This window comes from Anastrepha obliqua, chromosome 4, assembly GCF_027943255.1.
Source record: "Anastrepha obliqua isolate idAnaObli1 chromosome 4, idAnaObli1_1.0, whole genome shotgun sequence".
Taxonomy (NCBI): domain Eukaryota; kingdom Metazoa; phylum Arthropoda; class Insecta; order Diptera; family Tephritidae; genus Anastrepha; species Anastrepha obliqua.
In genome coordinates this window covers 116336679-116364237 of record NC_072895.1, presented here as the reverse complement: position 1 = coordinate 116364237, position 27559 = coordinate 116336679, and the positions used below count along the sequence as shown (strand labels likewise).

The 27559-nt window shown below is 37.4% G+C and overlaps 1 protein-coding gene across 1 annotated transcript; it reads right to left on the bottom strand.

Moving 5' to 3' along the window:
• Positions 1-942: 942 nt before the first annotated feature.
• On the bottom strand, positions 943-6344 carry LOC129244381 (jerky protein homolog-like). Its single transcript, XM_054882002.1, has 3 exons — positions 5928-6344; positions 4838-5884; positions 943-1026 (listed from the first exon to the last, which is right to left on the bottom strand). Exons 1-3 carry the CDS (start codon positions 6342-6344, stop codon positions 943-945), a joined length of 1548 nt encoding a protein of 515 aa, XP_054737977.1.
• Positions 6345-27559: the final 21215 nt, after the last annotated feature.

Here is a 27559-nt window from a genome sequence, read left to right as displayed (position 1 = left end):
TGGCCGAGCTTCTCCTCCTATTTGTGGTGCGCGTCTTGATGTTGTTCCACAAAATGGAGGGCGCTAGCCGACTCCGAACGGCAGATATTTTTATGAGGAGCTTTTTCATGGCAGAAATACACTCGAAGGTTTGCCATTGCCTGCCCTTGCTCACGTACACTTATAAAAAAACCAGCCTTTTTCTATTTTAATTTTGTATCCGTGAAGCTTCTAAGGGAGCTCAACTACTTTTTTCTGAAAGTCATAGGTGCGCAATTAGTCTGCTGCTCTGCATGCCAATTTCCCAAAAAATAATATATTACACAACAACCTCACTAACAAAAAGAATAAAAGATTTCAAACAGCTTATAGCTGAGATAACTTCAATAAGCAGACTGGTTGTTTCACCGAAGTCAAAGCTTTTTTGAAGGGATTTTTACCTCATCTAGCGAACGAAGTTCTGGGATTCATCCACAGCTGGTGGTTCTTCAGTTTCTTTAATACTTTTTTTGTTTGTTTATTTTTTGTTCTTTTCTAAAACTTCTGCTTGGAATTTTTTATTAGTCAGCAGTTAAATATCCTCAAAGTTCAAATCAACGTTAGGAGACTCGTCAATACTTTTTGCAAAATCCAAATCCATCTCAATCTTAATCTTCTTCCTTGCTAAGATACCTGATTGTATCAAAAACGATAAATTCTTCATCAACAAAAATATGCGAGGATGCCACGCAGCTCATAGTTGACCGGAGTTCTTAAAGTAGGCAGGATATTCCCCTGAACGGAAGTTTTTCTTAGAATTAAAACTACTTCAAGCCACTCATGCAGCTTTTTGACGCTTGTGCCACTTCCTTATCCCCATCTTTTAGCAGCTTCTCTTCTCAACTGAAGGTGGTACTTTCACTGCTGCTGCTCGAATTTCTTCATCACCATTTTATTGAGCCTCTATCTCACGTCAAAAGTATATTATTCTGCAAGCTTTAAATCGTTACCTTCATGCATGTCATCAAACTCATCGGTGGAAGTAACGTCCACACTTGCTGAAAAGCCCTTCAAATATGCGGAATTTCAAAAATTATTTAAACTTGAAAGATACATATGATTAAACATGATTTTCAATTGGTTAGGTACAGCCTTTTAATCACTAACGCACACAAATTCAGTTAAAAATATTTCAACACTCCTACAACCCGGAATGTTAAAATATTTGGCAGTCAAAGTGTTAAGTCTGCTGTATTTTGCATAAACGCTTGCACGTTCAAACTTCAGCACACATGTATTCACGCATTACTATATTACAAATTGAAGTTCATAAGTTTATGCATAAGTTTACTTACAAGCACCTCCACTTTTCACTCAAAGCTGATAACCATAACGCTTAAGTACGTGCTTGTTGTGAAAGCCTCTCTTCATTCTTTGTTCACTTATTATCAGCGCTTTGCCTACCCCCAAACATGTAAAGATGTCTTTCAACTGATGGAAGTAAAGGGTGATTTTTAAACTATTATCTTTTTAAACAGTTGGTTTAAATAGCTGACGCATGTTTCGTGTTTTGTTTCACTGTCAAACATCGTCAGTTTGGTCTTGCAAATAATTGAATTTTATTATAAAAATGCGTGTTCTGTTAAGAAAGTTTCAGATCCACTTTTTTATCGAAAAATTGTGTTCAGCGACGAAGCTCATTTTTTGATCAATGGGTACGTAAGTAAGCAGAATTGTCGATTTTGGAGTGAAAATCAGCCAGAAGAATTGCAAGAGCTACCAATGTATGCAGAAAAGGTCACAGTTTGGTGCGGTTTATGGGCTGCGAGTCGTAACGTAACTGAGATGCTGCGAATCGTAACGTAACTGTGAATGGTGAGCGCCACCGTGAAATGATATCCAACTTTTTTTTTGTCCAAAATGCAAGAGCTTGACTTGCATGACATGTGGTTTCAGCAAGACGGTGCCACATGCCACACAGCACGCGTAACAATGGACTTGTTGAGAGGCGAGTTCGGAGAACATTTTATTTCACGTTCGGGACCTGTCAATCTGTCAATTGGCCACCCAGATCGTGCGATATAATGCCTTTAGATTATTTTTTGTGGGGCTATGTTAAAGCTCATGTCTACAGGTATTCAGACAAGGCTGTTTCAATTAACGCATTGGAAGACAACATTAAAGCATTTATATGTGAGATACCGGCCGAAACATTGAAAAGAGTATGCCAAAATTGGACTAAGCGGATGGATCATTTGAAGCGCAGTCGCGGTCAACATTTGCATGAAATAATCTTCAAACATTAAATTATATGGACTGTACTATCGATTTAAATAAAAATTTCATGCATTTTTCTGAATTTTACGTGTGTTTTTTTGAAAAACCTTCCTATAGCTCTTAAAAAATCACCCTTTACTTACATACTTGTATGAGCATTCGTAAGCCTCAATAATTGATCTAATGCGTAAAGTGTGTGCATGGGACTGTATTAGAAGTGAAGCAGGAAATCAAAAACAGCAATAAATTAAAGACAACAATTTAATTTTGATAGGGCAATCTAGATTACTCAGTACAAAAGCCATTTCAAGAGCGCAATAATTCCACCTCAGGATGAAAGTACTAGGGGCAAAGCCCAACAAAGAAGACACGTTGTTTTTGTTTTTGTTCAAAATTAGCTTTATTCATCAATGTAACTTCCACCAAGAACAACGCAATCATTCTATCGCCGCTCTAACATTTCAATACCACTTTTGTGGAACGATGTATCTTTTGCCTCAAATAGGCCTCAGTTTCAGCGATAACCTCTTCATTCGAGCGAAATTTATCACGGACGAGTATTTTTTTAGGTCAGCGAACAACCAGTAGTCGCAGGCAACCAATCGAAGCACTATTCATGTAGTTTTGACGGTGCGTTGTCTTGGAAGTGAGCAAACGTGGCACCCACTTTGAACAGAGCTTTCTCGTAGACCAATGCTCGATATTTGAAAACGATTTTTTGGATTTTTTTTATGTTTTCTCGTGTTACCGCTTCAATTGAGCGTCCACTGCGTTGTGCATCATCGGTGTCTCAAAGAGCACGTTTGAGGTTAGCAAACATAATAAATAAATATAAATAAAACTACATAGGCCCTATGGGCCAACTTGAAACTCTAGAAATTAATGATGATGAAATGTGACTAAATATAATATAAGTTTGTGAAATGTGCTTGATGTCAACATGAATGTTTAGGTATAAAAGTGAAAAATTTTAAGTAGTTTAATTTCGGGGTTCGCACATTTTTTTGCACGTATAACTCGTAATATAACCAGATAAGTATGTAAATATATAATATATCACATATACAAATACATTTATATGTTTTCCATTAACATAATTGCAGTAATTTAGTGTGAAAATACAAGCTGAATATCTAGCAAGTAGGGAAATCGGGGTGACGCTGCGTATACGCAACAGGGAAGGTGATCCATGTACTTTGGACATTGTCGTTAATTCTTCAAATAATTGGGTTATTTGTGGCCTTAATTATAATAGGAAAATAGCCGAAAGGATTTTGAAAAAATATTTCATAATTTTAATATTTATTCAGTGTTAAAAATTTTGGAGTTTTTTAATGTCAATATCATCGGCATACGCCAGCAATTGTACGCTCTTATAAAAAATTGTGCCTGAGCGATTAAGTTCTGCGGCTCGTACGATGCTCTCCAACATCAGGTTAAAGAAGTCACACGACAGCGAGTCACCCTGTCTGAAACCTCGTTTAGTATCAAACGGCTCGGAGAGGTCCTTCCCAATTCTGACGGCGCTGCTGGTGTTGAGCAACGTCATCTTACATAGCCGTATTAGTTTTGCGGGGATACCAAATTCAGACATAGCGGCATACAGGTAACTCCTTTCCGTACTGTCGAATGCAGCTTTGAAGTCGACGAAAAGATGGTGTGTGTCGATTCTCCTTTCATGGGTCTTTTCCAAGATTTGGCGTATTGTGAATATTTGGTCGATGGTCGACTTTCCAGGTCTGAAGCCACACTGATAAGGTCCAATCAGTTGGTTGACGGTGGGCTTCAGCCTTTCACACAATACGCTCGCTAGAACCTTATAGGCGATATTTAGAAGACTAATCCCGCGGTAATTGGCACAAATTGCAGGATCGCCCTTCTTATGGGTTGGGCAGAGCACACTTAAATTCCAATCGGCAGGCATGCTTTCATCCGACCATATTCTGCATAGGAGCTGATGCATGCACCTTACCAGCTCCTCGCCGCCATATTTGAATAGCTCAGCCGGCAGTCCGTCGGCGCCCGCGGCTTTGTTGTTCTTTAGCCGTGCTATTGCTATTCTCACCTCGTCATGGTCGGGTAGCGGAACTACAATTCCGTCGTCATCGATTGGGGTATCGGGATCTTCACATTCTCTGTGACATGCGCAGCTGTCACTGTTTAACAGGTTCGAGAAGTGTTCCCTCCATAATTTAAGATTGCTCTGTACGTCAGTCACCAGATCGCCGTCTTTGTTCTTACAGGACAACGCCCCGGTCTTAAAACCTTCTGTAAGCCGCCGAACTTTCTGGTAGAATTTTCGGGCGTTGTTCCTATTGGCCAGCATCTCAAGCTCCTCGCACTCACGTATTTCGGCCTTTCGTTTCTTCTGTCGGATAATACGTCTCTCTTCCTTTTTCAGCTCTCTGTAGCGATCCCACATGGCTCGCGTTGCGCCCGATCGCAGCGTGGCTCTATAGGCGGCATCTTTTCTTTCTTTGTTAATGTGTTACATCAAAAAATATAAGTGTAATAATTATTTTTTCAAAAAGTCTGTGATTTTCTTCTGTTTTTTAACCTTCAGTGAATTTCTGAATGCGACATCACTCCATTTTCTAATCACCAAAACGTCTAATGCTGTTGACTCATGATGCTGCTCAATGTATTTCAATGCAATTTCCATCACATTTTTTGCTTTTTCATGAGAAACTGTTTTCTCCTCTTCAACGTCACTACTCTCATCATCTTCCTCTTGTTCTTTGTTTGCTAAATCTATGATTTCGTCACCATTCAAAAATTCATTTTCAAGGTGTTCGTCACAGTTTATCATCCAAATTTCCACATCTACTGCCTGTAATGATTCGTTACCTGATAACTTTTGAAGGTCTTGTAAAGTAGATTTGTTTTCTTCTCCTTCAGTCCCTGCAATATTCGAGATCACAATTAGATTCTCAACATCTGGCCAAAGTTTTCTCCAAGACTTAACAAACGCTGAAGAGGGCATTTCTTGAAATGCTGTAGCTAAGATATAGATAACGTCCTTGATATTGATCTTTTTGATGACTTGTAAAAGACCTTTGTCTTCACTCTCCGAACGTTGCAGAATTTCAGAAACAAGTTTACGCCTGTATCGTCTTTTTAAGCTTTCGATCACTCCTTGGTCCATTGGTTGCACTAAGCTTGTCACATTAGGAGGAAGATAAACTAATTTTATGTCATCTACAGCGCAGTCATGAGGATGGGTTGGAGCATTATCTAACACAAGAATTGCTTTAATAGACAAGTTTACACTTTTTAAATGTTTTTTAACTTTTGAAACAAACTCCAAATTAAACCACTCTTTAAACAAGTCTGAATTCATCCACGCTGATTTTTGCGACTTATAATAAACCGGAAGGGAAGATGGATTCAAGTTTTTGAATGCCCGTGGTTTAGCAGACTTGCCAATAACGAAAAGAGGAATTTTATGAGTCCCTGCTGCATTCGAACAAAAGGCCACTGTAATACGTTCTTTGTTCTTTTTGAAGCCAGAGGCAGACTGTTCATGACTGCCTAAAAAAGTTGTTTCTGGTAACATTCTAATGTTTAGCCCGGTCTCGTCCATATTATAGACTTGTTCTGGAGATAATTCCTGTGTTTTAACCATTTCACCAAAACTTAGTCTTGAATTCTGTCGTACCAGAAGTATTAGCAGACATTTTTTCTCCACTTACATGTGCGAAATGAATTCCTTGTCGCTTCTTCCATCGATTAAGCCAACCATCACTTGCCACAAAGTCACCTCCAATATTAATCTTCTGGTGGATAGCCAAAGCTTTTTCTTTCAAAATTGGGCTGCCAATCGGTGTACATCTTCGACGTTCCTGAAGAAACCAGATCCACAAAGCTTTATCGACGACCTCGCAAATCGGTTTTTTTCTCGTACAACGGCTACCCAGATTTTTATCAGATTCCATTTTGGAGCAAAACTCCTCAATGGAACGCTTATCTCTTCGCCAGTCATTTACAGTGCCTTTTCCAACATTAAATTCTACACATATTTTCGCTACGGATTCACCATTATCAATCTGCCTTAGCACTTTTAAACGTGTATCCATCGAAACCACAATTCGTTTGCGCTTTGCACTCATTGTTAAGGAAAGAACTATGTTATGTCCGTACGCACAGCAAAAACAAACCAAATTGATCAAAACGACAAAATCCTATCTAACATCGTTTATAGTTTACTTCGCCGGGATCTCCCCGTAATATCGGGGGAGTCCCAGCCGCATCGCCTCGCCGGTGAATTTCTTGGAAAATATTGCATTGCGCACGGATGTTGTAAACAGGCCGGTTAATCCGTCGACCGGCTAATGCGAAGCCGGTTAAGAGGAATTATACTGTACTCTTTTTTCCCCCAAAGTAACGTATTTCTCATTTAATTAACAATTATACTTTTTATAAGAGCAGTTATGGGTTAGTTAATATTATTTATACAACTATCAATAAAATTCGTTTAAAAATACAATATACATAGATACTGGATCAACTTCTTTTAACAGCTGCGTGATATTTCTAAGATTGTGATTCATATAAAGTCGATCGGTCGTTTGCGTTGAAGTCGGCGGGCTCGCATGAGTTCTTGTGTAGGAAGTACATTTACTTCGTTGTTGCAGTGTGTTTCTATCGTTGCCTGGTACTTTCTGCTGACCTTTGTTATTTCTTCTTTGATTGTGGTAACATCCAGTTCTCTGTATAAGTCGTGATTTGAGATATATCGGGGTGCACCAGTTATTATTCTTTGAATTTTAGATTGCTGTCTTTGTATAATATTAGTGATGGATTTTTTGGCTGTTCCCCATAGTTGTATTCCGTAAGTCCAGATAGGTCTTATAATTGTTTTGTAGATTAAAATTTTATTTTACAAGGACAAAGTTGATTTTTTATTTAGCAGCCAGTAGAGTTGTTTGAATCTATTTTTTTAATCCATTTATGGTGAAGTTTTGGTATGAAGTTCCTTTTCGTTGTGTATATAACCTGCTGCGTTTTCAGTGCATTTATTTTAATATTCCACGAGTCGAACCATTCTTTGGTTTTGTTAAATACTTGTTGCATCTGCTTCGTAGCTTTCGCTAAGCTTCTATGTCCGTAAAGTAAAACTGTGTCGTCTGTGAATGTAGCCAACGTTGTATTTGTGTCAGTGGGCACTGGTATGTCAGTAGTGTATAGATTGTAAAGCATTGGTCCGAGAACGCTACCCTGTGGAATTCCTGCTGTAATTTTTCGGAGTGATGAGGTATTGTCGTTAAACTTAACGTAGAAATGTCGATCTATTATGTAGCTTTCCAGTATTGTTAGGAAACACTAGTTTTAACTTAGTGATCAGTCCTTTGTGCCAAACCTTGTCAAATGCTTTTTCTATGTGCAGATAAATGCCAACACAGAATTTCTTTGCGTCTAGCTCACTTAATATTTTATGTGATACTCGGTGTATTTGTTGTATTGTCGAGTGTTTTTGTCTGAAACCAAATTGATGGTCAGGGATCACTTTGTGTTGGTCAATAATTAGTTTTATTCTCACAATGAGCAGCTTTTCGAATATTTTACTCATAATAGAAAGTAGGCTAATCAGTCTATATGATGATGCTATTGCTGGATCCTTGCCAGGTTTGAGAATAGCAATTATTCTGCTTCTTGTATAATGTCATTGATATAAACTATAGAGCTTTCGATGTCAGCACTAGATTTTAAAGAAATGTGTAATTGTAGATTTAAATCTATATAGCCACGAAATGATTCCCAGTCAGTTTTTTCATTTGTTAGTTTATTAGATTTTTCTGCCCTACTAACTTTTTCCCCGTACGTTAGTAGGATTGGTGAGTGGATTTCGAAAAGATGGCAGTCAAAGTTTTTTAGGACGCAAAAATCGAGTAATCAATACTCAATACTATTTCGAAAATCCGCAAAAATTTTGATAACTTTGTACGATTTTAAACTTCAGCGAGCGCGATAAAATCATACATTGCGTGTATTCGAATTTTTTTTAATATTTTCTTATTTCAAATTACTCGAAATATTCCACTTCTCACTCCTTTTTAATTCACTTCTTTATCACACTGATTTCCCATGCCGTAAATCAAATTTCCAATTTGCAGATATTAAAATTAAACGCCATTGAAAAAAGCTTATCAATTTACACACAAACACATACGAACACGAAATTTCATAGACACATGCACGCATATGAAGTACAAACCTACATATGTGTGCACATTTATTCACGCAATCCTTTCGCCAAGCACGATTGTGTCTGCATTTCAGCGAAAATTCCGCGCATTCACTCAGCCATTCAATTGAAGCGCTTTTCAATCAAGTAAAAAGGATTTTCCAAACCGCATACGTACATATATACATCCAAATATGTATGCATATGTGTGTGTACTCATTTAAAGGTATGTATTTTCCGAAAACCCACGTGCCACCTACGCTCCACACTTAACCATCAACATTCCAACCCTACTATCCCATCAACCGCATTTGCATGCACCTGTGAGGTAAAAATTCCTTTGCAAGTATTTTGCGTGAAATCATACAACCCTCTTTCTTTGCAAGCAATTTATGCTTTTCATATTTTCAACTAAAAAGTGGCCACAAAAATTTCGAAGGCAAATATGAGTTTGGGCTGTTTAACAAAGATTTCATCGATAAGTTAGAATTTGCTTTTGTCTGCCTCATTTCACACGCATGCCCATCTCACAAAGCAATCCACTGATGAGTGAAAAACGAATAGAAAATAAACACATATACGTGAATAGCTGTGGAAATAGGAATAAAAATATTCAAACACACTTTGCACCTTTTTCCTTTTTTTGAGATGTACCGCAGTGCGTTACTATAGACTTCAGGTGAATGACAAGCAATCACGCGCACTCAATTGCTCACATGTCGCCCATTCATAACTCCAAGCCGAGGTGGGAAGTTGAGTGGCAAAAACTGATAATAGCAATTGGGCGAAAGGAACCCTTTTGCTTGCGGAAAATAGAGGCGGCTTTACTTTCATGGCTTAGGAAGGGGGAAGTTAATCAGTTTTTCCTCCTTTTTTTCTTTTTTTTTTTACTAAAGGCATGCATTCTGGAGTTTTAATAAATGTATTTCAACCTGGCCCTTTCTTTAGAGCAATATCTGCAAATAGAACCAAAAATAAGGGAGAACATTTTTTTACCACATCAGCTCCTACTTACCTCAATATATTTAAGGTAGTAGTCTGGTCAAATACTCATTTTTTATAGATATTTTTTAGGAATTTTTTTTTTTAAGAAAATACAATACGATCGTTTTGATTTTATAGTATGTTATTATTGGCATCAAATAGTATACAAAAACAATTTTTTTGACATATTTTTTTGTAATAGTGTGGCACCAAAGTAAGCGTCTTAAAACAAGATAGGTGGCTTGTCAACAGGATTTTGGCTCTTCAGGACATCTGAAACGAAAAAGTTAAAGTGATTATTATTCTGTAGGCTTGTCATTTTGGCAGGTGCTACAATAGGAACATCTTTTCGAAAAATAACACCCGAAAAACATACCTTTTTTTTAAAGTCCGCCATTTTGTTAATTAATTTCTTGCTAGTTTACCATATAATTTCTAGATATTAGAAAATTTTGATTTGGGTGAATAATATTTACTTCACCGTTTATATACCGCACCCTAATATGATGAGATACCGAAAAGTATATTCGCGAAGATTTTTATGTCCCTACCCTTTTTGGATAAAATATGCTACCGAAATACATCGTATTATCGTGGATATTCCTTAGAAGAAAGCGCTATTTGAGGCTTCTTAGAGAGAATGGCTTAGACATTTCAAAGGAAATGAAGAGAATGTAGATCAATTAAAACTGTTTGAAATAGTTGAAAGCTTTACTCACTGAAAATACATACAAACAAAGTTTTCAGAATTATCAAAATTACCTTCAACAACCAGTTTAAAATATCTATTAATATTTCATATTTCAGTGATTTAGATCAAAGTATTGATGTGCCATAGTACTTGCAGCTGAAAGAGGACTTTAATAGGTTTTTTGATTAAAAATAGTTGGTTTCAAAACGTGAGAGGACAGTGATTTTTTCAAAGAATGGTTGCAGATGATGATCACAAGGAAAGAATTTTCATTTAAGGGGTAACACCACTGTAGAAATTTCCAAAAATTGATTTTTTTTATAAGCTTAAAAAATTCTTTGAACCTTTTAAAATACAGAACAAAAAGTTTTATACGTTACCGAAGTTTATTTCATAAATATTTTGAGCTTTTAACCAAGCGTTAGTGACTGTTACCTAACGACTTCTCCAAATTTCCAAACTTTAAACGCGTTTTTCTCTAAACACGTTTTCTGAAATTGGCACGCAGCATAACTCAAACAATTTTAAATATTTTTAATCAGGTTTTTCACTACGTCTGCATAATAACCTTCTTAAGAGAAGAGCGTAGGGGATTTTTGATAGATTAATTTAAACGATTGTTATAATTGTTTAAGTGCCGTTTTTTTAGTCCAAAATAGAGTTTTTTCCTTCAAATGCTTGCTAATTCCACAAAAATAAATATTTTTTAAATCCCCTACGTGTTTCTCTAGCTATTCTTATCTAGATTAAGAAAAAAATGTTTCTTTGTTCCAGATTAAAATTTGCACCCTCTGTGCTGCGTGCCGCGGAGCTCCTTCAAGAGAAACCACATTACAAAAATGTCTCCAATGCCGCCATTTTGTAAAATTTTTCGATCAAACTTTGTAGTTTTGTATTTTAGTATATAAGTAATAACTTCCCAAATCAGAGTGATTGTTTTCCCTTTCCTTCTATACAAAAAGTTCTTTAAAAATCGTGTTTATTTTACGCGTGTACAGTGGTGTTACCCCTTAAAGCACAAAACATCTGCAAAATCTGCACCAAAAATTTATATATAAAATCTGGTAAGACTACAGTAATGAAGAGTACAGCGCCTACTAAGCGACATAAAAGCATAAGTCCAAAATAGCATTTAATAGCAAGTGTCATTTTACTTTTTACTTTGAAGCCTGCTGCTGTTTAGGATACTAATCACTAGACGAAGTATAGTGCATTAAATAACTGTAGCAGAGGGACAAATTTTTGACAAGTTTTGAAAATTTATTTGCATGTTTTTTTAATTTTAATTATTTTTTAATGAAAAAATAGTTCCAATAGTCCATAAAAGAAAAACTTCAAAAAATTTTCATCGCGTTGATTTTTAACTATTGCTTCTTTTTTGTATACAAGGTTGCCAATTTTCTTTCATATAAAAATGTCGATGTCGGAGTCGGCTTAAAACGGTAGGTCCCTCCATTTGTAGCAAAATATCAAGAGAGTACGCCATAAATAGGCGGAAGAGCTCGTCTAAACACCTCACAGAAGTTTGCTTATTTATTTTATTTTTTTTAATTTTTAGGTTGCTGAAAACTTTATATTTTCTTATGCTCAAGTTTAGCTGCCTCAACTTATTTTTAATAAATTATTAAAAAAACTTCTTAAAACATGTAAAGTGGCGCAAAATTAATCACCCTATCGGAAGATTTATAATTTTTACAAACGCCCTCGTACGTCAATCATATTTGACACTTCTGGACCAGACAGCAAAGGTGGAAATAAAGATTTCCATCAAAAATTATTCTAAAACGAAATTCGCTGACTAATTTTGCGCCACCTTGTGAATTAAGCATTTAGTTATTCCTTCTCCTTCACAAGATTTTATTAACGTAAAGGATGCTAACAAATAAACTGTGAAGATAAAAATAAGATATAAAGTCCCAAACCCAAGCCTTCGAATTGTTAACCTCTAAAGTTTTCATTATTTTCTACACAAGAAACAACGCAACAAGAAATCAGATAGCCAAAATGACAACAACAAATTACCAATCAACTTTTTAGCGAGCTAAGCGCGTTTTCAATGTCAGTTGTCAATGTCGCTTGACAAGAAGGTAGAAGTAGCAACAGCAGAATTTGACAACTTCATTTGCTCAACCGCACAACTGACAATGCGCCATATATGTATGTGCGGCGCCTCCCCCTGCCACCACACCTGCATTGACTGTACTCACTTTACTCGTTTCACTGCGCTGTCAACAGCTTCGATGCGATAAGCTTGTGCGTGGCACGTGACAGACGCGCTGATTTACTCGCAATCGCTGATGATATTTGTGGCACTTTTGCCACAGAATTCTCCACCTCGTCACTTTCCAATCATCTCTACGTATCAAATGTCGGTTGCTTATTTTTTCTTTTATTTCATGTGTATTTTGTATGTTTTCTTTTCCAATCTTGTAGCGCATTCTATACGTTTTTTGCAAAGTTTATTTTTTTTTATTTGCCAGAACTGTTGGCTATTGCTTGACATGTGACGGGTGACGTCAAAACTGAGCATGCAATCATTTTCGGGTAATTGCGCTCTTCAACTTGCGTGCCCGCTCTTCCACTAGCACGCGTTGGCTCATAGAATTTGCCGCTCTTTTCGGTTGAACTGTCGATTGTTGGGACGAAAATTCAGATACGCTGGAAACGCACGAAAGTGTAGAGAAGCACAAAACTTGCTGTCATCAATATGTCAAAAATGTTTTATCATGACAATTGCAGATTTTTTGCGTTCGCAAACGAAACGAAAATGTACTACATCTAAATGAACTATACAAAGTAATAAGTTAAATTACCAAAGGTGGAAAAGCGCAATATTTGAACTGAAAATAGCTTTCAATATGCGCGCTGACGTTCGAAGGCAAGCATTCGTTTTTCTTGATAAATACTTGCTGCTCATTATAGCAAAACTTTAATTTGTGAGAAACTGTAAACCATGATCGGAAGTGTAATTGAAAAGGATTTGTAAACTCTTAGCTCGAATGAAACGAGATGAAACAGTCTTAAAGGAAATAAAACGGAGAGATCATCTACATAGTTGGAATACATAGAGGTTCAGGTCGTGCCCAAGGCTCAAAGAAAACAAAACCATAAAAGTATATAAATATTTGTTATAAAGATAAAGATAAAGTCAATGTTGCTCTTTTGGGATTTATCTGTATTTCGTATTAATCGCAAGAAATTCTGAAATACTGAAAAACCCGTGATTTCTGAGAGTTAAAAAATACCGAAAGACCGGGATCCCCGGATTGACATTTCTAGTATAGTCATAGCTAACCAGCAGCCGCCTAATGAAAAAATTTTCTAAGCAATATCAGTTTAGTATAGGTCTACATGTTGTATATGTGGCCCCCACGATATCAAGTAGTACCTCCAATTAACTTAATGATAGAGACAGAACTTCTAGTATCTAGTAGAGTTATTCAGAATTCCAATATATATATATATTTTTTTTTGTCGGGAGGACTAGCCAGTACAGCACTCTGACAATAGCCGACCTCCGAAGAAATCTGAGTAGACCTTGTTGTGCCAAAGAGCCAAAGCGCCGAGGTGATCGCTTCTCAACACTCCAGTGCCAAAGACCTCAAGCCTGATTCGAGCGAAGGCCGGGCAGACGCATAGAAAGTGGTTCGCGGTCTCTTACTCCTCTCCACATGCTGAACAGAGTGCGCTAGCTGAGATGCATTCCTTTCCATATGCTGCGCCCATAGAAAGTGGCCCGCCATAGGTCCAACCAACTGCCTATATACAGATCTACCTCTACAGATCTGCCTTCCAAAGTTCATTGCTTCTTGAACAGCATACACAGATGCGTACATTCGAGGAGCAAAGTGTAGTTTTGTCCCGCTGGATTCCACGTAGACACCGGAGCCGGAACCGTGCTCGGTCCTGGAACCGTTCGAGACAATGAGAGAACAGTGTTTGTTGTGCTCATTTTCAGAGTTTGACCACAATTGTGTCTCTGGCAGCACCACACTGTATCTCTTTTCAACTACGACTCTTGATGGCATGGAGTCAAGAGGCATGGCGAGGATCGATGCCGGACAAGGGCCGTACCAATTTCCATTATGTTTCAGCCTGCAGATGGTCTTCAAGGCCTCTCCGTGTGTATAAACATTAAGTGGTGGTAGACTAAACAGAGCTGGGCCTGAATTCCAAAATATCCTTCCAGGTAATTTACTACTAATTCGTTTATTTATAATTTAAATTTATTACTTCAATTTTTTTTAATATACTGAGCTTTAAAATAAACTAATTTTATATTATTACCTTCTTTTTCAAAATACACGAAAAAAAAATTAATTTTTGTATACTTTTCGTAGTATTACTCCACGCCTTGAGAATCACATTTGAGGTAAAATTTGAATTCTATGGTTGTCAATTGCTGATTGGTGCCATAGCTTTTTTATTTTTTGCCATAAATCCTTCTTATTTTTGAACGTTTCCTTCCCGATTGGGTTGTTTAAATCTCACCAAAAGTTTTCAATAGGGTTTAGATCGGGTAACTGGCTAGGCTATTCCACACATTAACACCATTTTGTAGAAACCATTGACGTGATAACATTGAGGAAGGTCATTAACTTGCATAAGAAACCACCGAAGTGGTTTATTGAAGTAATCCTTTTAAATAAATCTGCCTATTTGATTGGTTATTTCCTACTCAATACCAAGAGAAGCATCCCCAAGTCATTATGTTGCCGCCACCGTGCTTGACTTTTTTTTTTTGTCAACCGCGGTGAGAACTCTTCTTCTTTAGGACGTCTGATCTTTCGCCCAACATCATTTTCAAAAATAAGTATTTTTGTTTCATCGTTCCGAAATAGGTTATACCATGTTTTTCATACCCTCTGATCCACACCAGGACTTGTGGTGTTGAGCAAAACTTTTAAATTTGCTTACTTCAAGTGAGGAACTTTGCGGACTGCCTGGTAGGTTCAAGTTATACAATCGACGCCATACAGTTCTCGCTGATACTACGCTGTCGATTTCAGCTGCAATGGCTTTTGATGACTTAAAAGGATCCCTCTTGGCAAGAGTCACAATTAAATTATCAGTAGTGCAAGTCGCTTTCTTTTTACCACCTCGTCGTTCTTTGGCGTTCTTGGGCTTAAGAGCATTTAGAACAAAATTTTTGGAATGTCCAAGTGACTCAGCGATAAATTTGTACGATTCTTTTTGTTTTCGAAAATTGATTGTTTAGTGCTACTAAGAATCAATTTGAAAAATACCTAAATCCTCAAGTGAATTTCAAACCTAAAGGTTTACTGCAAAGAAAGGATTTATCATCTCATTTGTAACGAAATATATCAGATATGCCTTTCATAATTGGAAATACTTAATAATTTGATTAATGCGGAATGGTAGTAGTGGCAGAAAGACAGTACTCCGATCCGTTAAGGGATCCGGTGGTCTAGAGCTCGAAAGGCTTTCTTACAATAAAAAATGTAAAAACGATGTTAAAATTTTTTAGGCTTTTTATTTAATTTCTTTTACATGCAAAAATAAACTTTTTTTTTAATTTAAATAATTAAAAAAATGGCACTGAAGTTGACCCTCCCGAAAAATTGGACCTGGGTTCCCTTAAGTCAATTTTAATTTGTTACAGTTTGAAAATGAATTTTATGATTTTTCAACACATTTTGGCTTATAGGCTCACCCCTCTTTAAGTTTATGCAATTTATGCTAATAAAGAACCTTCCAAATGAGATAAGCCTCAAAATACAAAAAATAGGAGCATTCTGTGTGTAGTTATTGGATTACATACATCTCTTGGGACTTTATTGGGCATTGTGTAACGCACGAGCTCAACGCAAGCACTTCAACATGACTTAAGATTTCTCAAATTTCATTAAATTTCACCTAAAATTTCTATTTTATACAAAATTTAAAAAATTCTAACATTTCTTTTCGGAACTTCCTTCCAGGCGAACTCGTACAAGGTGGCGTTATTACGTTAACGTTAAATTTCGAAGTGATTTTTTGTTTGTTTTTTTTTTTTAGTTTACATCCTCGTTGTAGTTCAGGGATTGCCTTCCTGATTTTGGCATGCAAAACGCCGAATTTTTGTTTTTCTATAATACTACTACTACTACCTCGTATGAATTCTCATTGGCTTCCGTATTTTCTGTATTTCATTAATCATTTACTTTATTTTTCAAATCTTCAACAAGACCTACTTTTCAAACCCTCTCAACTACTAAACCAGTTTCAATCAACCACAAAAACAAAAACTAGCAGATGGTCAACCCTTTCATCAAATATGGTCAACTTGTGAAGTTGTGCTTTGTAAAGTTTCACTTAACACAAAAATCGGCCTCCCAGCAGTATGCTTGAAAAGCTTTGAGGAAAAACTCGCGAATCAGTTTGAAATTTTTCAGCACATTTTAAGAGACAACAGGCACTCAACTGAAACTAAAGCAGAGCTCACCACTCCACCACTACTCTAGCGGAAATAGAAAACTCAAACGAATGAATAAAGACAAGAGAGCCCAGCGATAGAAGGAAGCAGTGAATAAAGCAAAGCGTAGCGAAAATTGTGAAAAATTATAGTGATTTTCTACAAGTGGCCACTAGAAATGAGAGGAAAACAGAACAGTAACTTTATAATGAGCTGAATGAGTGAACCAGAAAAACCAAGAAAAAATTTTATGAATGCTGGAAAAAATTGCCAACCGCAGATGGCCGCAACTGTTGCACAATGGCCAAAAGCGTCGCTATTACCAACAAGTGAGATGCCTCAATAGTTGCAGCAATTGCTCTGCTGCAACATTCACTCTCAGCCGTTTTTATGTCATTACTTGAATTGCTGAGAAATTTGTATTTTACTGCGCGACGACGGGTCGAGTGGGAGCAGAAATTGCAATGCAACTAAGGGCCATTAATGCCAGCAATGTGTGGACCGAAGGGGCATTGGCTGAAAGCAGCAACCGCGCAGATGACTTTGTGACGGAACGTTGACAGTTAGCTGGCCGGTATACTTTTCGTCTCTTTACTTTGCACTTTTTTTGTGACACCATCAATTCATTATATATAATTTTTTTTGTTCATGTCTTAATACAATTTTTTTTTAGTTTTTTTCTTTTATGCGCTTAATTTTATAAAAATTTATTTCATTTTTCATTAGTTTTTCGCGTTTCTCTGCCTGACATGCTGACCGCTGTGAGCAACATTTGAACTTTTCCGCTTATCGCAATCTTTTTTTGTTCCTTCCACCGCTAATGCCAGCCACCCATTAATTAAATTCACTCTGGCGACTTTCCGCAAAGCTTTCTCGTTTTACTTTGCATTTCAAAATGGCAAAAGTATTCAATGCTAAGGAAGAATGTCAAAAATAAACTATTTCTTTATTTTATGCCCGAATTATGTTGGACGGCGGTAGTTAGTTGCACGGGAAGGGAGAAAGGAAAGAATAAAGATCGGTCGGATGGTAAATGAAGAACATTAGCCGGGTGTTAAAAGAAGTTTGAGAGAGCAAAATAGTCGAAAATAACAAGTTTTGAAATAAAGTCGATCACACAAACACAAGTCGACCATTTAAACATATTTTGTCCAAAAGCTCTATAAATAGAAGGTGGCGCAAAATTAATCATCCAACTTTGTTTTTGAATAATTTTTTTACTAAATAAAAAAATTATTTTGAGTGATGGAAATCTTTTACTTTTATGCGCTAGTTTGCTTGTCTATTTGTATACTGCAACTGTCTAGCCCACAAATGTCAAATTTATTGACATTTGCCAAAATTGTAGTTCTTCCCTTAGGGTCATTAATTCTGCGCCACCTTGTATAAGCAAACAACTACCGCATTCACCAGTAGGGCCTTAGGCTCTGTTAGATATTAATGGCACAGTAGGACAAAATTTGAATTTTGGTAATGCACGAAGAAAATTATGAAAATATGAAAAAAGAAGTGTAATTTCCATGCACGGCATTTTAGTTATTTATTTTAATTGTTTCTCCATGCGATCCTGAAGTTTCACAATTCTTTCTCTCTCTTTCCCTCTCTCTCTCATTCTCTCTTGGGACTCTCTCTCTCATTCTCTTTCGGGTCTCGCCCTCTTTCTTTGTCTGCCTGTCTCAATCTAAGGCTACCTCCTTCCACCGCCGCACGTTTAGCTTTTCAAGATCAACACCTACGTCTTCGAGCCATCTCTTTTTCGGGCGTCCTCTTCTTCGGCCTCCAACAGGGCAGAACTCAATTTGCTTTCGAGTTGTTCTCTCCCTGGGCATTCTAAACATGTATCCGAGCCATCTTTGAGATTTTATAAATCTTAGCTGTGTGATATGAAGTGAGACAATGCCCCGTCAGCACTCCAACCAATATTTTACATTCACTTCGACGCACCGGGTTTCAGTCGACAGAAGCCGATAAAAGAAAATTTGCGCCGAGTACAGACATAAATTCGATTTTGGAAAATGTGTTTGCAAAATGCTTCGATAATCGGATTAGTCGTTAGCTTAAGTGTTTTATTACGGAGGGATCCCAACTCTAAAAACGATATGTAATAAATTTGAATAAATAATAAATAAATATTTTTTTCTTTGCCGAATTCCGATGCTATGAAATAGAAAGAAGCAGAATGCAGGGAGAGAAAAAACTGGCAACCATTACTCTCTTCTTCAGTTCTCATACTCATCAGCAGGAATTATATGGATTTAGACTAGACTAAGCCAAAACTGGAAGATTTCACCCAACTACAGAACTCACAGCAATAAGTCGTGAAGGCTTCATGTGGAAATGCAGGTACATGTGGATATATGTTTGTTTACACTTTGTGGAATATAAAAAAATTCCACTTTTTAACAGGAATTTTTAAAAAATTTCCTAGTATGTTTTATAGCCCTTTCAATTTTATTATTTTGGTTTTCATACAAAAAGTAAGTCCTTCAAACCAATTGGTCTCACCTCCTTTGTATTGAAAGCGATGGAGAATATTATTGATAAAGAAATCAGATCAAACACTCTACGTATAACACCACTCCATCAAAATCAGCACGCATACAGGGCAGGAAAGAGACGCAGAGTGCCTTTCACTGTAAGGAAACAGTTCTCTGTGCTTTCCGATATCGATGGAGCTTTCCACAACGCATCGATCTTATCATCTCTCCTATGGAGCCTAGTAGTCGACGGCTTGCTTCATTTGCTGACAAACAACGGAGGTTACGTAGATGACGTTGTAATTATAGTGAGAGGAAAGTTCGAGAACACTCCTTGCGACATACTGCAAATAGCTTTAAACCGGACAAAGAGATGGTGCGCTAGGGTGGGTATTAACATAAATCCGCCCAAAACAGCCATCATTCCTTTCACGGCAAGATGGGAGAGTCTTTCTACTTGCAAAAATGCTAAGCTCTTGACGATCACAGCCGTACTCGATGTATACTATCACTAAGACAAAGAGATTGTAAAATTATGACAGGCGTGCTGACGGGATATAGCCCAGTAGCAGCGTATGCTTAAAAGACGGGATCTCGAACAGCGAGGAATGCCGGAAATGTAGGGAGCAAGGCTAGAGGGAAACTGTAGAGCATCTCCTTTGCGGGAGGTCTTGCGTTATGCAAAACAACTTAAAATATCTAGGGGCAATGTATTTTGAGGGATTGAAAGATATTTCAGCAGTTGGTTGGAAATATTTCCTTAAATTCGCAATAGAAACTGGCACCATGTGGGCGAACTACTTCAAAACACAAAACTAATGTACCTCATTAGAGATGGAGATGGAGCGGGAAACAGATTGGAGTTTTCAGTGGCAGTCAGGCTGCACTGAAGGCCCTTCAAGAATGTCAGAAGAAGCTTAATTCTGTCGCAAGACAAAACAGGCTTGTACTTATATGGGTTCCGGGACACTCCGGGACACTTCGGTTGATGGTCGGCATCAGTACAGGACACAACCCATGGAGTCAGCATATGACCACCATTGGAATCATCGAGAACCCGGTATGCCTGTCATGCTTGGAGGAGGCGGATAGCACTGAGTACTTTCTCTGTGAGTGTCCTGCCTTTGCTAGAGCACTGCTACGAGTAATGGGTCCCGATGTCGTGAGAATGAGTAATATTCGTTATTTAAAACTAGAGGATATTTACAGATTTGCCAAAGAATCTGGAAAACTCTCACAGGACTAACTATCTCTATCTCTATTCTTTCCTATCTCTTTCTCTGATACTTTTCTCCTTCCCTCCTTGACTATCTACCCTCTTTCCAGAGCTTTAAATACAATGGGCTCTTAAGCCTGAGTGTTTGAGCAGCCACCAAAGCTCCTTGGCTCGACCTTTTAAAATTCAAATATCGCCAATGGACTGAATCGATCTATGCGTGAGTACAAGTCAACCAGTTCAACTTAACCTAACCTATTCCCGCTATTCCCTAGTTTGGCACACAGTGGATACCCACACAAACGGGAATTAAAAGAAAATTAACTTATATTTTCACACTTTTAATACTTATTTAATAGTTTTATTAATGCAGACTGATAGTAAACACTTGAAAGTTTAATATCGAGAAATAGTATTGTAATCCAATGGGTTGTCATTTTTGATTTGTTGCTGTTTGAAAATTAGTTGTATGGTTTTTAACACATTTTGGCTTTTAGACACGCCTGTTTGTAAATTTACGCAATTTATGTTAAGAAAGAACCTTACAGGAGCAATAAGCTTCAAAATACAAAAAACCTCGTGCAAATCGGAGCATTCTGTGTAGAGTTATTGGCATACAAACATATGTATCTTGGTGAGACGAAATGCTGCAACGGCATTATTATAACCGTACTTAGCATCTATTCATTCTTACTGTATCGCTGAGAATTCATTAATGTCACTTTCGATGCACAATCTGTATGCTTACCTGCAACTGCCTTGCCTTGGCCTCACCTCACTTTAACAGCCACTTTCATTGCTTTCTACATTCGCATATGTCACACATGCGCTGCTCATGTGAATGTGTAGGTGAAGAACTACTCGCCTATTGCCACGCTTCCAATCATTTTGTATTCTAATTTTCTCATTTTACGCTCTATTTCCTTTCATTTCATTTGCTTTCTTCCGCTAACTGTGCGCGCAGTAATCCTACACTAATTTCAATTGCTGCTCCCACATCACCTGACGTACAAATGTTCTTCATTCACACACCCCGCAAACTGCCAGCAGCTCCTCGAGCCATTCGTTTCCGCTCTTCGCTTGCACCATCTTCATGAGTATTGTGTTGCCCGCTACCAACGCTAAAGCATGCGGCCCGCACGCGACTTGTGCCATGGGATAATTAGCAGTTAGTTAGTAGTTAAAAAATGCTAAAATTAATTCTCTTTGTGTCAAGCGTGCGGGAGCTACATGCAAATTGCACTTGCAATCGCCTCTAAGCCTCGCAGCCACCTATTCACCAACACCTCAGCTCTACGCTCATCAATCTTCAGCAGTATTTCGCATTTTCAGTGGTCACAAAGGCTCTTGCCGGCAACAACAACGTTTGTAGCGGCAGCAGCTTTGTTCGAATTTCATTTCCATTTGCAATAATTGCCAACAATGAATATTGATTCGATTTCCCGCCCTCCAACTCAACACCGCTGCGCCAGTGTTGCTTCTTCTTCTCCTCTGCTTTACTCTCTCCACGCTATTAAAGTGCATTCAATTAATTTATTATCGCATTGCATTCGATTGTCGTCGATGCTGTTCGACATTTTCGAAATGTCCTTTCAATGCCCCTAATTTGATAGCTGAAGGACATTTATTTTAATTTGCGCTTTGCTGTTACCGTCACAAAAGAATTTAGGATGTGTTCGCATTATCTAACCAAACTAGTGCGCGTATGAGAGGCAAAGCGCACGACGAGAGTGAGAGCGAGTAGTGCATGTTAGAGAGACCAACAGTTATCTTCTAATTCATTTCCACAGCGCAGTCAAAGTGAATTGTGTCAATAATGAGAACTTATAATGCTGAGAAATTCCAATTTTTCGGACTGATTGTTGGAAGTGCATTATTTTTCTTATGACCTCATTTCATATCCTAATGGAATTAGCAATGTTGACCTGGCCTTGTTGATCTCATTTTAATGCAGTAAGAGAATTTCTAATTATAGCTGTGGACTGAAAGGCCTAAAATGCAATGACTGGCAAAGAGTTAGAAACCTTGAAATTCATATGAATAAATTATTTCTCCAAATATTGAGACTGCTTCGGTTGGTGGTTTGAGTTGTTCATTCAATGAAATTATTTGTCTGTATGGAAAAAAGTAAGGAAACCCGAAAATTGGGATAATTCAATTTTTTAAATTAAAATGAAATAAAATGAAAAAATTTAAGTTACATGGAATTTATATTATATAAAATTAGCCATAACAAGCTTGCATTATGTAAGGCGAGGCTAGGAAAAGAAGACTTAGTTGAAAGCGAATTCTGAATTCGTCCATTGTGGTACCATTGAAGGGAGCGATGAAAAGCTGGAAAGAGCGAACGATGAGAGCCAAATGCCGAATGATGACTACTTGTGGTTGTGGTAACCGCTTCATGTGGATAATGGAATTTAGTTGGTGGCTGTTGTTGATACCTGCTATCAAAACAATGCAGTTCGCGATGCATGAATCTTAGTCTTGTGAAAACAGCCAGCTGAGGCAGCTTACTTTGTTGGGATTACAATTTTTTGTTGTATTCAAAATTTGCTTGGCCCGGCTTCTCATAAATATGAGAAATGAAAGAACGTCACTATTCTTACATTTTTTTACAAATGGAAGAAATCTGCGAAAATATTAAAAACTGCACATCGTACGGTATTGTCCAGGCCATCAATCCATCAATGCGGGCAACCATCAAGAATCGATCAATAATTTACATTCGGAGCGCCATCTAGCGAATCGATGTCATGGAAATACATAATTGGCACTTTTTGGGATTTTGGCCGATCTCGTCCGCCTATTTGCGGCGTGCGTACTTATAAATCGAACACACGAACAACAAATAAGATTTTCACAAATATTTCAAAGACAGCGCCGGACAGAAAAAGTTGGATTTTCAAAATAATGCATAAAAATATGGACTAGCTATCAGAAGAAGTCCTTTCAAAATTTCTAGAAATGTTTTTTTTTTTCAATTCGTACATAAAATCAGTTTTCGTAATGGTAGCGGGTTTGGAGCAAAAAAAAGGAGATCACTAAAATTTCAAAGTGATCAAAAGTGATAAATCATATTAAAGATAATAAAATTTCGTTCCTACTGAATTTTTCATTAAAATTAAACGCTTTCTAGAAATTAAAAAAAAGTTTCTTTCTTACAAAAAAAAACCATATTTCGATTTATATTGTTAGAAATATATTACAAAATGATCTTTGAACTTTTCTTACTCATTGAATGTTTCGCATGAAATCGATAGCCTGGTTCTTGGATAAAAAAAATTAATGAATTGTGAACTTCTATTTAGCTCCTCTACGCTCTCGAAGCTCAAGATTTGGCCTTTCGAACGAAACTTGGGAGAGTAACTTTGCTGCTACGTCATAGAAGACTCTACAGCACAATTTTACCCGCTTATTTCACATGCATGCTCGCGCTCTTCGAATCAGACGTTGCTCAGACGACAACGAAGTAGCAATGGCATTCACTACGTTGTTTTTTTTTTGTCATGTAGCACCAACAAAATTTCAGTTTTTGCCGACCTCTTTTGCAAACAAGAAACTTATTTTTTAAAAAGCGATCTCTTTTGTAAAATGGGTCCTCCTACACTCGTATGGATCTGACAGCTGGTTATTCTCTGAAATCATAAGCAGACACCTTCAAACGTTTATCAACAAATGCCTTATGCCGCATTTTTTGGCAAAGAACAGTCTGAAAAGCTGACCTTCTTTCGCTCACTGATTGGGCAGCTATCAATCTTGAAATTAATAGACGAAAATGGAACTAGATTGGACATATTCTTCGTAGAAAAGACGACAATGTTGGCTTCTCAATGGGACCCACAACCCGGTGCAGAGCACGCCCAAGTCAAACTTGGATGCGCACAATCTTGAATAAGAGGTCTTCCACCGTCCCCTGGAACGAAATTTGACATACTTGTATAACGTGTGACAGAAATCGTTGGATAACCTTTGATTTCGCCCTATGTTCCGACTAGAAGCGATAATTAATTCATTATATAATTATAGAAGTTCTTTTTAGTAGTAGTTCTTAAGGCCGGCGGGCCAATTAGATGTCCTAAATTCAGTAGTTTTCGCGAAGCGTTGTAGGATGAGAAAAAAAACAATTAGCCAAATGAAGTTTTGGGGATAGTTTAATATATATTTGAACTAAAAAAAAAAATTTGTACAATCTCCAACAATATATTGTAAGCCGAGTTATCAATAGATTCCCAGAGCGCCTTGCCACTGAAGTATCCAACTTGTGTACAAGATACAACTTGCAATTTTCATCTTAAAACAAAAAAAAAAAAAGATTATTAATTTTGATGTAATTATCTTCGATGTGAACTAAGAAAATTGGGAGAAACACGTAAAATTCGAATTTTTGGGGAAGGTAGAAAAAATAAAGTGGTTTTTCAAGGAAAAAAAAATTCTTCAACTGGGTAAAAGAGTCGCTTAAAAAAAGTTTTTGGATGTTTTTTTTAGTTCACATAGAAGAGAAAACAATACTGAAGATAACGCATTTTGAATGAAATGGATAGCTCGTTTAGTTTTTTTGCAATCGTGTACATAAATTAGGTAAAATCGTGAAAATGAAAAGCCGAGAAAACGCGCTTCAAAGTTTCAAAGTAAGCGCACGGTTGCTTGACGCCGCACTACGCTCGGCTCTGTAGCTCTGCAAATACTTGGAATTTAACTCTGAAAATTTGTGTCTCATGTTCTTGAATATCTAAGCTATTGATTTCAGGAAAAAAAAAAAATCGATTTTTTCGACCTTTTAATTGGCCCGCCGGCCTTAAGTTCTTCTCAAATATGTCATCCTAAAGTAAATATTATCAATGTATAAAAAAAAACTGTATAAAAAAATAATAAAAAAATTGGTCGGAAATTCGTATTTTATACCTACTCTTAGTGCACCCAAAGGTCTTTGAAATTTTTATCTCTTCTGAACAAAATGCTTTACGAGCTCTCTGACAGTCTCTTGAAATGGCTTTGTGGTTGTGAAGGTACTTTCGATAGAGTTAAAACTTGGCACGCACATTTATGGTATAGCCTTCCGCCTGGAAAACACCTAAAGCTTACGCTTGGGCACTTATACCTTTGCTCAAGGAAAAAATGTGCCTGCTTTTCTTCCGCCTGGGATTTCTGAGCCATCTTTGTACTTTTATCTAACTAAGTGCCTTTTTCCTAATTTAATCCTTTGCAGTGTAATAAAAATGCTTTGGATAAAATCGACATTGTTTTTGCTTAAAAAACCCCCACCTGTCTGTAGTGCATCTTCGTCCTACAACCATTCAAAATTTCGCTTTAAGAGCGCATATGTGCATACAGCCAGAAGAGACAGACAGGTGGCAACTACTATGCGAACAAGTCAAGTCAAAAGACCAGACAGACCGTGAAATGTGTACAAATTAAATGGTCGCTCATTGCATTGACACTCACAATTGCCGCCAGCAGCCTGAGCAGGAGTTGATGATGCCACCGCGCCGTTGCCAAGGATATGACGCTCACTATTTTTATAAAGACACATTCACACGACAACAACACAACGCTTATTACACCAACAAACCAGCCAAGCAACAACGGCCAACACCAATTACCATGTCAACAGCATGGTAACGCGTTGATTGAATTTTCCACCGCTGCAGGGCGGGAAAGTGCTGTGGCATCGAAAGTGAAAAGATGCGATGGCTGGAAGTTTGCTGCTTGAGCGTTGAAGGTAGCAGCAACACCAACAACAGCGCTGAATGGCAGTGTATGAGCTACAGTCAACCATAGTCAAACTACTCAGCAAACATTCCAGTTCATTAATTGGTATTTGATGAAAGCATTCGTACTAGTACGAGAGTGGTTACAATTCTGCCAGTTGCAAAAAGGTGTATGAAGAGGTGTGTAAAAAATGAATTGTGTGCTAGTACTGAATATAATAAATATAAATTTCGGTTCGGTTTTTGTTTTGCCCATTATGAACTACTTTATTAACTGGTATGGGACTAGTGCATGGACGAACTAGTGCGTAACTGTTAAAAGGCTAATGCAGAGGCCGATAATTTACATTTCTTTGGAAATCCTCATGTTAAAAGTGCTAGGTACTAGCATCAAAAAAATATAGTACATAGCTGCAAAGCAAACTGGAAGTGACGTAGTTTAATATTTGATTTAAAGCGTTAGAAACAAACTAATGGTGCACTTTTGTCCTTAATCACACACAGTTTTCATCTGAGAAGACTCCCACTGAAATTGTGCGGGGAACATTTTTGTGTCCCACTTTAACCTCCTATCGACCCCACAAATTTAGTATTTTTAAGATTTAAAAAAATAAGGGTCAAAACTACCCTCACGGGTGAGAAAGTTTGAGTTAAAATGTTCCGCAAAAATATGCGCTATTAAATTTTATTATAGACTCTTCAAAACCATATTTGTGTTAAATATAGTTTTGTGCCAGTTTTTTCAAATAATTTATATCAATTTGAGACAAAATTACGACATTTTCAATAGACTGTAAAAATACAGTGAAGTTGCGTTTAGCGTCAAAACGTCGGATGGTCCGACAATCTACAACTTTTCTTCTTTTAAAATTACTATACTGCATTCTTATCTTTTTTGTCGCCTAGTGTAGCTAATTTCATGAGATGTCTTCTTATTAAAAATAAAGGTTTTTCCATTAAGAAGTGCTATTCCCGTAAAAGATCAATGGTTTCGTTGCTTGGGTGGCACGTAGCGCCGTCTTGTTGAAAATAAACGTTGTCCAGATCAATATCATCCAATTCCGGCCACAAAAAATTGTTAATCATCTCTCGATAGCGCAATCCATTCACCGTAACTGTTGATCCAGCCTCATTTTCGAAAAAGTAAGGCCCAATGACTCCGCCGGACCATAAACCGGACCAAACAGTCACATGTTGAGAATAGTGAGACTTTTCAACAATAACTCTTGGATTTTCTGAGTCCCAGATCCGACAAAGTTGCTTGTTGACGAAGCCACCGAGGTGGAAATGGGCCTCATCACTCAAGATGATTTTTCGAAGAAATTCTGCATCATTTTCATGCATTTCAACGACCTAATCAGCAAAGACACGACGTTGTTGATGATCGGCCGGCTTAAGTTCTTGTGGTAACTGGACTTTTTAATCCTTAAGACCCAAATATTTATGCAAAATACGGTGTAATGACGTTTGTGGAATGCCTAATTTCAAAGAACGACGAGGAATGGACAAACCTGGGTTTTCTTCAACCCTTTCAGCTACAACAGCAATATTTTCGGCTGTTCTTGAGCTACGTGCAGGGGTTTTATTCTTCACATCACTAACTTGTCCCAACAGCTCGAATTTTTCCACCAATTTCTGTATTGCGGTTC

Bases quoted from the DNA above. Each gene is read 5' to 3' on its own strand.
- LOC129244381 (XM_054882002.1), bottom strand. From the start codon at position 6,344: ATGAGTGCAAAGCGCAAACGAATTGTGGTTTCGATGGATACACGTTTA. The intron at 5,885-5,927 runs GTAAGTGGAGAA...CTGGTACGACAG, and splicing joins AAGGAATTCATTTCGCACAT to AATTCAAGACTAAGTTTTGG. The intron at 1,027-4,837 runs GTGATTAGAAAA...GCATATTTGAAG, and splicing joins CAACAGCATTAGACGTTTTG to GGCTTTTCAGCAAGTGTGGA.